This window comes from Limanda limanda, chromosome 4 (assembly GCF_963576545.1).
Source record: "Limanda limanda chromosome 4, fLimLim1.1, whole genome shotgun sequence".
Classification (NCBI taxonomy): Eukaryota; Metazoa; Chordata; class Actinopteri; order Pleuronectiformes; family Pleuronectidae; genus Limanda; species Limanda limanda.
The window spans coordinates 2,082,012-2,095,738 of NC_083639.1; the positions used below are offsets into that span (position 1 = coordinate 2,082,012).

Sequence of the window (13,727 nt, forward strand, 5' to 3'; positions counted from 1 at the left end):
TCACTGCTCTCCTCTCCTGCTGCCTCCTCTACTCTGCTCTCGTCTGAAGTTGATAGAATTAAATCTTCTCCAGTGCTCTCTGCAGCTCTTATTTCTTTCTTTTTCAAACACTCATCCAGCACCCATCCATTATTCTGGGGTCATTTTGTTAAAGCTACTATCCCAGGCGGTGAATCTGGCAGTTTGCAGCCACGTTAGAAAAAAGAAAAACTTTTTATCATGGTAATTTACACCCACAAGTCTGCCCACGAGTATTTAGCGAGTCAAACCCACCTTGGTTGTCTTCACTTTGTTTCCCGTACTGCAGCTCCATCCTTTCAGATCCGGCAGCACTTTGCACTCCTCCCCGTCCATGCAGGGATGCATCTGGCACCACCACTTCTGTGCAACTATCGACGCTGCGGGTAAAACGAAGGAAGGAAAACAGTGACGGAAAGGAACAGACTTAGTGGAGGCAATTAACAACGTGCTGTTTGAAAGAGCATCGTGTTGCTTTCAGTTTCTATATATTTCACAATGATTGAGGAGAGCATCCTCTGATCTGTGGCTGACACGGAGACCTGTCAGACCCACCTTGTGTTTTCAGGTCTGAATTGCAGGTCCGTGTCAAGCTTGAGTGTTGTGAGCGGATGTTTGTATGTTGGAGGGGGTAATAAAGCGTGCAGCAGAGGTTGGAGCATCAAGGTCTTGAGGTGCTCCGAGGAGGCCTACAGGGGAGAGACGGCTTCATCTCCAAAGTGAAGGGAGATCTGTCAGAATTGAGGAAGCCCCTGTCAGAGCTGTTACAGTGAAAGGAGGAGATGGAGATCGATTGGCCTGTAATGGAGGCCACTTTTGACAAGATATTAAATGACCTGGCCTTCTGTCTGCGCCGATGAACACAGGGTCTGATACGGCCTCACAACACCACACAGAGAAAGAACCGGTGGGCAGTTTGATTTGAAAGATTTTGAAGCCTCTGGGACAAACAGCAGATGTGAAAACCTCGAGACTGTGTTTTGTTTTTCTTCTTCTTTCCACAAATACAAACCTCTCATCGCTGGATTTGTCCCTGAAATAAACAGCGAGAGACCCAGTGACAGCTGTGACAGTTCTGCAGCGCGCCACATTTCCACCGTAATCAGCAAAAGTGTAATGAGAAGCCTGGCGTACCGTCTACACACGAGGGAGCCGCTCTCGTCGTCCCCGCCACCTGTCCAGGGAAGCAGGAGCACTTGACAGTCTGGGATCTCTCTTCGATCTTGTTCTTGTTGCAGCATCGGTGCGCTGCAATTACCTCACAGGTTCCCGCTTTCACGTGAACTGAAAATCAGAAACACAGGCGACGGTTAGAAAGCGTGTGACGGCGTCATTCAGACAGCATGGGTTTGTTCCTGCATTTTCTTTAATGTACACAGATTAAAGGCATTTAGACTCAAGCCCCTTTCCTCCAAATAAATATGTGAAATCTCAATTCGTTGTTGGTTTTACTATTTCCATGGGGTTTACTGACAATTCTGCTACAGCAAGATAAAACAGATTCAATACATAATCCTCACAAAGCATTTATTGTGACCTTTTAAAAATGGTAACACATTATGGGAAATGCTCCTGCTTGCTTTCTTGCTGAGAGCTAGATGAGAACATTGAAACAGTAATACTTTTATCTGAATGGTACCAACAAACAGACACCACAAGCTCTCTCTTGTTGGTGTCTGCTATGTGTCACTGCTTTTACACCCGGAGACATTTGTTTTCTTTTTGTTTTTATTCATTTTTGTGTCTGTCGCGTGTTAGAAGAGCCATCAACCCCCCACTCGCTTGCTATCAATCCAGCGGTAGATCCCCTGCTGGGTTCTCACATCAATTTCTACGGAACATATACTCGTGGCCAGGAGGAGAAAGTCCAGAGAAAATGCCTAGTGTCTGGGGAGATCATGTCTGAAAGCAGCTTAAGACTACACAGACTACAGGCTACATTGAACTGAATCAACCCATTGTTGATTTTCATACATACATACACGCCTGTTTAAAGCACCCATTTCCATTCTTTGTGCTAAGCTAAGCTAACAGACTCCAGCTCTTTCAAAAGGAAACAACATCTATCAACCAGCACTTCAGAGCTGCAAAGATTTAACACCTGTTTTCCTTTAGCTCAAGTCTATTGCTATGCTACGCTAAGCGGTTGCTAGCTTTAGCTCCAGAATATAACATACAGATAGCTAATTGAGGCATTGATGTTCATATTTAACTCTTGAGAAAAAGCAAATATCAGCCATGTAGTAAATACACAGACAGTTCATTAATAATATGAATCTCCAATGATTTCATGATCTATGATTTTTCAATATCACCTACCTCCTTGCCAACCTAGTTTATAAAGTAAGGAACTTACAGTGCTAAATCAATGTTTCAATGAAGAAGTGTCATTGATGAAGACAAATTCTTGTTCACATGAGCAGGTGGTAAAACTTTAATCAAATATATAAACGTAGCTCTGCCATGAGGTCGACAGGGTTTCATCAGCAGTGAGCCTCCGTGTCTCCTTTGCTGTGAAGAAAGTCCTGAGAGGGAGTTTGAGTAATGTCTGAGGTGCTCTGGTTTCAAACATCCAGACACAATTCCTCCTTGAAATCCAGGTCATCCCTCAGGTGGAGGACCCCGGCTGTGAACCCCAGTGTGACCCCACCTGTCCAAGTATCCTTGAGCATCACACTCAATCCACCGAGCCTGCACCCCGACCAGAGGATGAACAGAGGGTGAACTTCTCTGTTGGGATACGACTAATTAAGTTTCTGAACATTAAAAACCACACGTCTACTTCTAAAGAACGACTTCATTAACATCAGAAAAATGCTTATTACACATGCGTACATCACAATATTAAAAACAAGAAGGCTGTTTTTTACACAAGCACAACCACCGGCATCAAGTCAATCCAAACATCGATACTGCTCTCCATCTTATATTCATTACCTTCTGCATGGACTCATCAACCATTCCAAGCATGTTTGTGCATTTACACGCAACAACCAGGATTGGATAGGTGGCAAGAGAATTTTCTTTTTTTTAAAGAGGTGAAAAAGTTCTGACGTTCCTTTCAGATAAGCCTTAATTATGCCTGCAAAGATTTTCAATTTGGGTCTTGACTTGAAAATAGATTGCAGCGAGCTTCTATCTCCCCATTAGCCAGCAATCCAGAAATCTCATCTACAACATTAAAAACATTTTGCTTCCAATCAATAAGGTGCTATTCACATTCCCACAAAAGGCAAGACAACAATTGCCGATCGAGTGCTTTTCACCGAGGAGAAACCTACTGATGCAAAAACAGGTCAGGCTCCTTGCCCTTGATGTGATTATCTTAAGCCACCAGCACGCCCCCCGGTCAAAGTTAATTTCAAAAGTTGGGGGGAATAGCTTTGATGGAATATTCAAACTTTGTTTAAGCAATAGTTGCAAATGGACAATAGGTAATCACCAGAGGTGAGAGGAGCAAAGACAATCATTGTAAATCACCTGATTATAAAGGAAAACAAATAGCATGTGTTTGCAGTCAGCCTCTTGAAAGGGCTCACATCAAGACTGCTCTACAATTACATTATATCTTTATATTACTGCCACATAATAATTAAACGAGCTGTCAAAATAGAGTGTCAAGGGACAGATGTCACACTCATAGCCGCTAATACTTCCTCCATCTGTCTGCCTGTCTTGCATCGTGAAATGCATCACTGGCTGTAGTTTTGGCCGCATGTACGTATCCTCTCCGCTGTGAAAAGGAGGAAAGAAAGCTGCGGCTGGGACTCTGGACTCATTAAGGTGCAGGAAGCGGCTGGTCGGGGCTGCCCGTGTGGAGAGATCTGATTAAATCTGCAGCTGCTGGCCGAGGTCGCTGACTCTGAGGCCGGACCCTGAACCACCATGCAGTGTGGACAGGATGAGGGGTCAGAGACCAGGGCGCCGTGGTCGGCCGGAGCTGGTAACGATCCATGTGAGAAGAAACAACCGTGAACTGACCGTTATGAAGTACAGACTATGAGAGACAATAAGACAAATCTGTAATAGTGAAAATGTCAACAAAATCTTTTTGGCTTTTCTCTTTGCAATATCTATTCATCTCTTCTTTAAACCTGTGGTGGAAGATTCCAGCATTAACACTAGATTCAGATTGTTTTCCTTTAGGATTAAAAAGAAAACAATATGAACGTAAAATCTGGCACAATCTTATCTCAATGATATCTGTCCTATTTTATTTTGTATCACATTTGTTTTTTTTTACTTCAGTGAGCAAAAATAAGATTTTAAAAAAAAAGATGCCACTTAGTTGATATTAATGTAAAAATAATACTAGAAATAATAGAATTTAAACTAAATGACTGTAGTGCTGTATTAGTGTGCATGCTCATGTTTATTTGGCAAAATTACCAGTTATTTGGTTTTATTTTAGATGTCAGGATTTATTGCCTATAATTATCTGACAATTATTTATTTACCTTCTCCGCTTACTTCTTCCTTGATCCCCCTTTGTTTGGAAAATATAATGTAATAAAGAAAAACATGAAATTACTATATGATTGTATGACTATTTAGCAAATAAATAAAATTACTTATACTTTATTATCTAGTGGCCTCACCGAGCTTAAAAACAACCACAGTATGATGGTTGCATGATGATGCGTTTCTTCAAATGTCCTTTCGGTGTAACACTCATGAGTTAATACGTATAAGCACAGCAGCTCTGGGCAGGTAAGATTTCAACGTGATGCACAAGGACACTTCGTCATTAGATGAATGACCATTTAGCCCCTGATTGTAAAATGATCTGTGTAACCACCAGCCCCCCCCTGACACCCTGTCCCCAGCACAAACCGCTGCTTTAGATGGTGTCGACGGGAGCAGAGGGGTGTGAGGGCGGTAAAGGGAACAGCACACACGTAGGAGACACTGTGTACACGGCTAAGAACACCTGTGATCGATCCATTTCCATTCTGGCACTTAGCACCGCGATCAGTTAGAATCAGCCGCCGCCCACGTCAGCAGGACGGAGAGATGAGAGACAAAGAAAGGTGAAAGGACAGAGACCACTAACGAGAACTGGCACCAGGCCCAACCCTTCAGCCCAATCAATACCACTCTGAGGCAAAGTACTGTGCTCCACAATCATATTCATTGATCCCTGACTGATAAATGCCAATATGGAACCAGGAGCTGCACCGAGCTGAAGAGGGGAAAAAGGAGGGAATCTACCTTGTTCTACTTTTCTCGTAATACGCCCGGACATGAGACACTTGATTCACTTTCATTTGAATATCACAGCATTTCTAAAGCATCTGCATTGAAAACGCTTGTCTCCTGAAATTAAATGACGCTTTATATTCCAACATTTATGTTGTTAATAATGAAATAATATTCATGAATCATTTGTTTTCACTTGTGCAATACCTGGTATAAACATACCTGTTAGGAATGGGCTGTTTGTGTGGCCTGTGTCAATGCTGGTTGCAACCAAGACACACCAGACTCAGGGAGCAGCCGCACCATGAGGCTGCACCATCACGGCCGCACATTAAGAAATTTGTCTGTTTGGTAAAAGTCCTTTGGAGCTCCACTCAGACCGGAGAACAAGTTGCCGTCCTCATCATCGTGAACACTCTGTTGTCTTGATTAATGATGTTGAGTATAAGTTCCCACGCCCTGCTGCTACAAAGTGCTGATCGCCCGTTTATTTCAAATGTTTTAATATTGAACATTTTGTGTGTCCCAATTGCACAAAAGTCTGCCACTGCAAAAGTTTGAGGAAGATGGAATAAATTAAATGGATACACAACTTCAGTGCATAATCTAGCGTTATATTCACTATGTGTGGTATGGCCATCTATTGGTATTATCATCCAATATTATACATTTAGTAGCGAGAACATTCCCTTTCATGTTTAATAACAGATAAACATTAGTTCTTGTAGCTTGTTTTGGAGTAAAGTTCCCAGGTGAACCCATCAAATAAGACACGTAAAAAATACCTTAAATAACTTCAACTTACACAACTAGATACTCAAGTTTGACCCCAATTCTAAGTATTACAGCGTTGCTTTACGCTTTTCAGAGGGTTGCTGATTCTCACATCTCATCACAGGCCTGTTGCATTAATTATAAATTCTATAATTTGCTACTTTAAAAAACAGTGAAACTTGTCATAAACAGCAAATATCACAACGCAGTAAACAAATAAGCAATATGAACACATATGTTCTGTATATTAAGTGAAGTACTTGTATTATAATTGAAAGATTGAAAATTTATTGAAGACTAAACCTGAACTCTACCAGTGCTGATTGAATTAAACTGGTAGAAAATTGGGTTCTGACAAGCCGTCTCTTTTCCCGTTTATAAAAGTGCAGAGTATCAAACACTGTAAATTACACAGGGCTGTGCAGTAGTTGGTGGTGAATGGTGCAGAACATCTCAAAGCAGAAAATATAAACCTGTCATTACTTTTACGGGGGTGCGGGGCATTTATAAATAAGAGTGTGAGTCCTCTGACAAAAACAGGAAGAGTTGACAGATGCACTCTGCTTTCAATTTGCTTATTTCACCCGTCACGTTGCCCACCGCGCTCTCTCTGACTTCACGTCACGTTCATCAGGCAGCGGTTGGCTAATGTGGTGACAAAAGGCAGGCAGCCAAAAAAGAGAGGAACAGTCTCCCCTCAAGTTTATTTATAAAATATCTTCATGTTGTGCTTTTCAGTGAAATGGCAAACACACGACGCCAGGAGACACCGAGATAATAAAATGAAGATAGAGGAGGTGTGTTTGAAGAGATATGAGACTCTGCTCTGAGGTTCTTTCAGGATAAAAATACACGTGTTGACTCGACAGTGTAAAGCACCAATGTGTATTCTGTTTACTGATATTGTATATATCATATACTATATATAAGGAGGGTTGAGGTTAGGCCACATCCATGCTGGTAGATGGGACATGGGACTAAAATCATTATTGTAGTTCTTATCACACTGCTGTGGTGATAAGATTTGCTTCACTTAGGTATTTGATGCTATAAAAACAGGGTTAAACGTCATGATGGACGGCTGACGTTGATTTAGTGAGTGAATCAGCAAGACCTTGATCCCGCGGCTCCATCAATCAATCACTGCTGAGCTGAGTTTTCGGTCCAAATGTGCAAGATGGCAGCCATAAGGAATATTTGGCTTTATTCTGGGAAAGTGGGAGGAAGTGGAGACATGTTGTCTATCTTTAGACACGGTCAATGGATTAAATACTTTTTTACACGCTACTTTGTAATTAAGTTGTGACTTTGGCTACTGTTGATATATTTGTGTTTTTTTTTTTGTGGTCTTATTAAGACATAATAATTTCTCTTTGTTCTCCTTTTGTTAACCTATATTCTGGCTATGCAGCAAAAACATGTCATCATGAGCAAAATTTGCATTGTTGTCTTCAGCCCGCGTTTCTTCTCCTAAACCTATTACATAAACAATACCAGGAAAATCAGTCCTTAATATACTATTATTTTTGTGAGATGAATACGGAAATGGAAATCAATCATCTAATTCAAGAGCTGCATTAATAAAAAAGAAGACATTTGGGTTACATTAATAGATCTGGTTATATATGGATGGATTGTGTTCCAAAAAACGACTGTATAACTATAGATTCAAGGTCAATCTAACTCACGTTATTTTTTAATGTACATACAGTGTTTTGAAGGTGATCTTTTTTCTAAATTCACTTACACAGGTCACATTTATATTAAAAGCAAAAGATGATTCAGAAGGTTCTTTAGAAATTCCACTGGAGACTTAACCTCCTGGGAACAGCTCCCTACGCTCGTTTCTGTCCTGACAGTTGTTGCCAGTCACTGGAGTAAAGCACTCTCCCATCGTCCGTATCACAGAACCAATCATACGAGCTTTAGAGCAACTGGTCTTTCTCAGCTTCTACGGCAATCAAACAATTGATCTAACATTCAGGGAGGCATCAAGAACAACACGCTGTTCCAACTTGTCAGCTGCAGGACTGGCTGGCTGTACATTGGCCTCACCTGGTCAGTCAAGCGCAAGATACAGTAATAGAAGCACAACAGGGGATACGTGAGAAAGCAGACGGCCGGCGTTCATTTCGTTGTTGACAGCGAGACTTCACGGAAAGCTGCAAACCCTGAATTACAAATATGTCTTGTGCCAGTTTGACGCACAGGATGTTTCAATTGTCATGGAACAAAGAAAGCCTATTGAGTTGTATTAAAAAGTCCCATCTCGACCACATGTCTGTCAAGTCCCAGAAAATGTCCGTCACTGAGGAGAAATGCTGTAGAAATCCCGGAAATTTAGTCGTTTTCCTCCTGCAGTAATTTGGTGCAATTCAAAAATCTTACCAGTGACAGAAATCCTTTTTTCTGCTTAACAATAACATGACTGAAGGCTCAATAGGAAACTGAAGGTTTGCTAAGATGACAGCCATGACAGACCTACTTTAATAATAAGTACTTTACGTCACAAAGCACTTATTAAAGTTGACATCCATAACTTAACGACTACATTGCAAATGCCTGAGCAATTACTGTTCTGCACCTTTCACCCTTTGTGTTTGGAATGCGGTGACGTCCTAGAGGAGACATGTTGTGCTCATGTTCATGTTCATAATTTAAATTCATGTTATTACTTGAAGGTTTAAATGCTGTAATGTTCAGAAAACAAATGATTGTTCTCCTTGCTGAGAAACCTTGCTTTTAGCTCCTGTCTCTTTAAGAAACCTCCTCCAGATGAAGCCCAGTCTGCTCTGATTGGCCAGCTGACCAACTCTACTGTGATTGGTCATCTGGTTCCAGTGCAAATAGTAAATGCTTTGGGGCGTTCCGGGCTAACAGCCAGACGGGGTATCATGATGTCACATTTTAGGAGCGTCAGGAGCAGTGTTATCTACGGGGGGAGCTGAACTCCCTTTACAATGGATTTTGTCTTTTAAATACACAATATAACTATGAATCAAACTAGAGGAAAGACAAAAATATGTCTCCTTTAATGTGAATCCGATTGAATCCCCGTAGTGATAAAGGGCGTCGGTTACGACATTTCGATAACAGGAGCACAAGGTCAAACATGTTGCTTTAACACAGATGATATTAGAGGCTGGGAGACATATTGGCCCACTGATACCAGCTCATCACATATGTATCAGATTATAACTAGGAAGAAGTTGCAGTACAGATATAAAAAACCCTAACTTAAGTGTAAAAACTCAAGGTTGTGGTTTTACCTGCTTCTTGGCTGGGAGCGACGAATCATCACCACGAGGCAGAGATTAAACAAACAGCACCCGGCCTGTTAATTAGTGAGCTTCAGAGGTGCTGAGAGGAACATTACGTCACATTTGGACAGAGCCTGGCTCACTGTCGTCCACCCCCCCTCTAACACTCTTTATGCTAAAATGAGCTAATGGGCTGCAGGCTGTACTGCAACAGATGGGAGAGGGGCATTTATCTTTCTAGTAAAAAGAAAACACTCACATATTTATTCCTTTAATAATGTGCATACATATTAGGCATTCCAAAAAATAGACTGTCCAACCTTTGGGGATACTTTTGATGTGTCTGCGTCTATAATTTCAAATTATTCACAGGCCTTTTTCACAGCAGATATTTTTATATACATTTATCCTGATTGAACAAAAAGCACAAACAGGTGAAGTCCCTGAGGAAATGAACTCTCAGCTCTGTTTGGTTGTAGCGTCACAGTATAAGAGTCAGAACAGTAACCAGACTAAACTATGCCAGGACCCAGATTTAGAGGCAGCTCAGTTCAGCCATCATATATTTTATCATATAAACCTTCGCTGATCCGCCTGTGACAAGTCAAAATATCTGCAGTATAGAGGGTTTAGTTCTTCAAAATTCTGGCATGTGATTCTATCTGAGCAAAGCGTTTTTAGCTGCTTAACATCACAGCAACAGCTGCTGACACAGGATCAGTTTAGAGTCGGGGGATCGGGAAAACTACTACAACATGCGTCCTATTCCCTTTTCATTTGAATGCATAAATAAGTGAGACAAACAAAAAAAATTCTACCATGTATGTGTCTCTGTAACATTGGTTGATCACTTAATGGTCATAACTTTGAAAGGAGACTATATTAATGGCTATAATTAAAACAGTTTAAGAACAGGAACCTTTTACCTTTTAACAAATACCTCATAATCGATCTGTCCCCTGTTCAAACCATTGTCACATGTCAAATTCGTCTCTCTTGCAATACCTGTCCTCCTGTGATTATCTCCACTGTCGCTACCAAATAAAGAAATCCATCCTTTAGTTGCAGTATACCAATTTTCCTCCAAGGGTCAAATAAAGATTCACATTTAGAAGAAGAATTGACAAAATACATATTGGACACAGTCATGAATCAACTCTTAAATCAATGTTATCCTCACATATCCAGTCAGTCTCTGGATAATAATAAAATATGTGCAAGAGCTGACAATGATACAATTAACAGAATAATAGTTCCTAAATGTCAATATACAGTATGTAATTACAGTACAATAAAACACATCTGTATCAATCTTATACCTACGAAAACCTCTTGATAGCACCAGTGGCTTATTATGTAGCCGGAAGAAACTCTCTATGATATCTCCAGAGAGTTCCTGAGCACAATCAGATAAAAAGGAGAATACGATAATAGATATAAGAGTTTCCTCCAAGGTGCTTCGTGGACAAAAACTAATAAAGAAATAAGAGAACACCTCACAGTCGGGAGTCACATGTTCAATGACCTGTTACAGAGCATCAGCCAGGGTAGTATCAGGATAAAAACGCCTCATGGTTAATTTGAACTTGGTTGACTGACATCAGAGCAACAGAAACAGGTGGATGTTTAAAGGAATAGCTGAAACACAGAGAGAATTCAGTTAACAGAGAGTCACAGATAAGATCAGCTGCAGACTTCTGCACATCCTCCCACTCGCTGAGGGAGCCGAGATTGTATGGACGTAAAAAAAAAACATAATTACAGAAGCCCATTACAGCTTAACGCTTTAATAATCCCACCACTTACAATTTACAGCGAGTCACTTCTAAAAGAGAACTAATCAAGTGCAAAGATCAAACAAGCGCACTTGACACAGACCAATCGTAGCCAAGCGAGCTGAGCGCCTAAAGATGTTCAGACGAATTAACGTCACGTCAAATGTTATCTCTCGGCCACTTTGTTGACATGAGCCGGCGTATCGTCCTTGACAGGAAACAAACTTCCCTTATCCACTGAGGCATGAGGCAACAAGTCCTGCCTCTGTGCGCTCTCACCGCAGAAGGACACAGAGCAAAACATACAGTGAGTGTGGTTTTTTTTTCTTTTCTGTTTCAGTCTCAGGGCTCACACAGCGTTCTTGCAAGTCGTCCGTTTTACAGTCAGCAGATGCAGGGGAAGATGAAACCAGGGAAAGCAGAGTCACGTCGTGGCCACAGGCCCAGACTAAAGATACAGCAACATCCAATAAAAACTGAGGTTTTAGGCCATTCAATAGAGAAACCTGATTAATTAGTAATGATTCAAATTACACTGTTTTCTCCAGCTAGCGATAACCCATTTCAATGAGTCACAAAGCCTCTGGATGCTGAACACAGGCTTACTGCAGCATATTTCCCAGGTAAAACTGAGCATGAGGTGCTAAAGATCACAGCTGCCAGCTTCACACAGCCATAACACTCAGTCAAAGGAAATGTCGACTGGTCCATTAAAAATAGATCCAGCTAGAACAATTAAAATGGCCACCGTGAATAAAAATAAAAAAAATAACTGAAATCTTTTTAATGTGGCAGCAAACACACCAGAGACGCACAGAGGTATTGGTTTATGAAACATTCATTACTTTTCCTGGTGAGAAACATGAAGAGAACTCTCACAAGAGCGGCGTTTAATTGGATTAGCGTATTCAGAAAAGCCTGACTCATTTCCACCCAGCTGTAAACCTGCTGAGCTGACAATCAGGCCCAGCAAGACCCCAGAAATAAGCCTGTGTCTGAGCGAGACGGAGGCTGGAGCCCGGTCCACAGGGAAATCAGTATTTATCAACATGGATGTTGTTCTCATCATTTTCTCTTTTATGAATATTGGTCAGGATTGCATTTTATTCAACGGCTCGGTTTAGGAATTAAGGAAGAAGCGGAATCGTGCAACACAAACAAAGAGAAAGGAGAATAAACCGTCTATGGATTTCCAATAGTTTTAAACAACCCAGCAATGAGGGAAATGACAGAGTGTAACGGGACAGGAGTTGCTGGTCATGACGAGCCCTCAGAGAATCATCACCCTGCTCTGCTGAGCATTACTCTTCTTGTTTACTTCTGTTTTGATTCATCCTTTCAGCTTTAATCAGCGATTTCAAAGAAAACACTGATAAACCGACTGGAAGGCCAGCAGCAAACAGCAGAGGGACACAAACAGTGAGTAGCTGGTGAACATGGTGAATCATTTAGAGACCGGAGAGCTAGATATTTTCTTCAGGAGGCGGTGGAGACCAAAACAGATCGAATGATGAGTTGCCGTACAAAAAGGAAGCCAAAACATCCCAGAAACACGTGCCGCCATTTTGCATTGACTATTGTCAATTGACCAATTGTCAATCATGACATTTCATCACATTTGTATTGCATCTGATAATTTATTAAAACCAAACTTATCCCAAATATTAACACTTAACACTAAAATGACAGAAAGCATCTTTGAGAAAGATATATTTAAGCTGTACTTTGGTCTATAATCCCAACCATTAAATGGAGGTGTATTGTTGAGCAGCTGTCATGTTGTCATCTTCACAAACAGTCCATTTTGTGTGACTGTATATTGAGCAGTTTGCTAAAAAAGCGACAGAAGCTTCCAGGGGACTACTTTCTGTCAGATACTGATACAACTGTTTACTATGGATTCATTTAAGAAATGACAAACAATGTGTTTTGTCATTAAGTGTGGAGAACTACCTGGAGCATTTATGTTGAAATATGTTGAAGATTTCTAGAAAGCTGTAGGATTCTTGTTATCGTCCCCTCCCTCCTTTCTTTGTTGTTCTTGCCAGTGTTCCTGTTTGAACTGAAATGTATACAGGAGAAGCGGTGAGCCAAAGTCATGTTGGAAAAACATATGAGCATCTCACTTTGTTTGATAAATACTGGAATATCCCCCTGAGGAATTACTTCCAGTACTACATTCAGAGGTTCAGTACTCGACAATCAAGCCGACGAATTGGAGCCTTTCAATTACCAAAATAAAGTGCGTATATTGTTTGCTCATCAGTCTTTTTGTCCTCATACACCAGCTTTCTCTTTTTAATCTTTGACTCCCTGACTCCAGTCCTCAGAGAGCAGGAATACAGAAACAGATGAGTGGGCTCTCACAATCCCCGAGTGTATGCTTTAGTGGTTTAGATGAAGTCCATGTCAGTGCCATTCATCTGACTGCCACGACGTTAGAGCCCACCACTGACTGATCAATTGGAGTCCCTCAAGGAATCATACAGCCTTATAAGTGAAAGGCTACTGAAGTTATTAAATCCAGGGACAGCAGCAGCAGCAGCACAGGCCCAAAAAAGAGACACGCTCACACTCAAAGCCCTCAGCGAAGAAAGTGTTGTTTTGACACGGTTACTCATTCTCAAGACAGTCACTAAAAATGTAATAAGAAATGTTCAGACACATCATGGAGCCATTATAGTATTTTTTTTCTCATTTC

The 13,727-nt window shown here is 41.1% G+C and overlaps 1 protein-coding gene across 1 annotated transcript in view; it reads right to left on the reverse strand.

The window, feature by feature from the left end:
* Positions 1 to 255: 255 nt before the first annotated feature.
* Positions 256 to 13,727, reverse strand: part of tafa3a (TAFA chemokine like family member 3a) — a 28,385-nt gene continuing 14,913 nt past the window's right edge. Inside the window, exons 2-3 of the mRNA XM_061070491.1 lie at positions 1,153 to 1,302; positions 256 to 398 (exon numbers count right to left, since the gene is read on the reverse strand). Coding sequence (XP_060926474.1) covers positions 256 to 398; positions 1,153 to 1,302 — 293 coding nt within the window. The remainder of the gene's footprint in view (positions 399 to 1,152; positions 1,303 to 13,727) is intronic.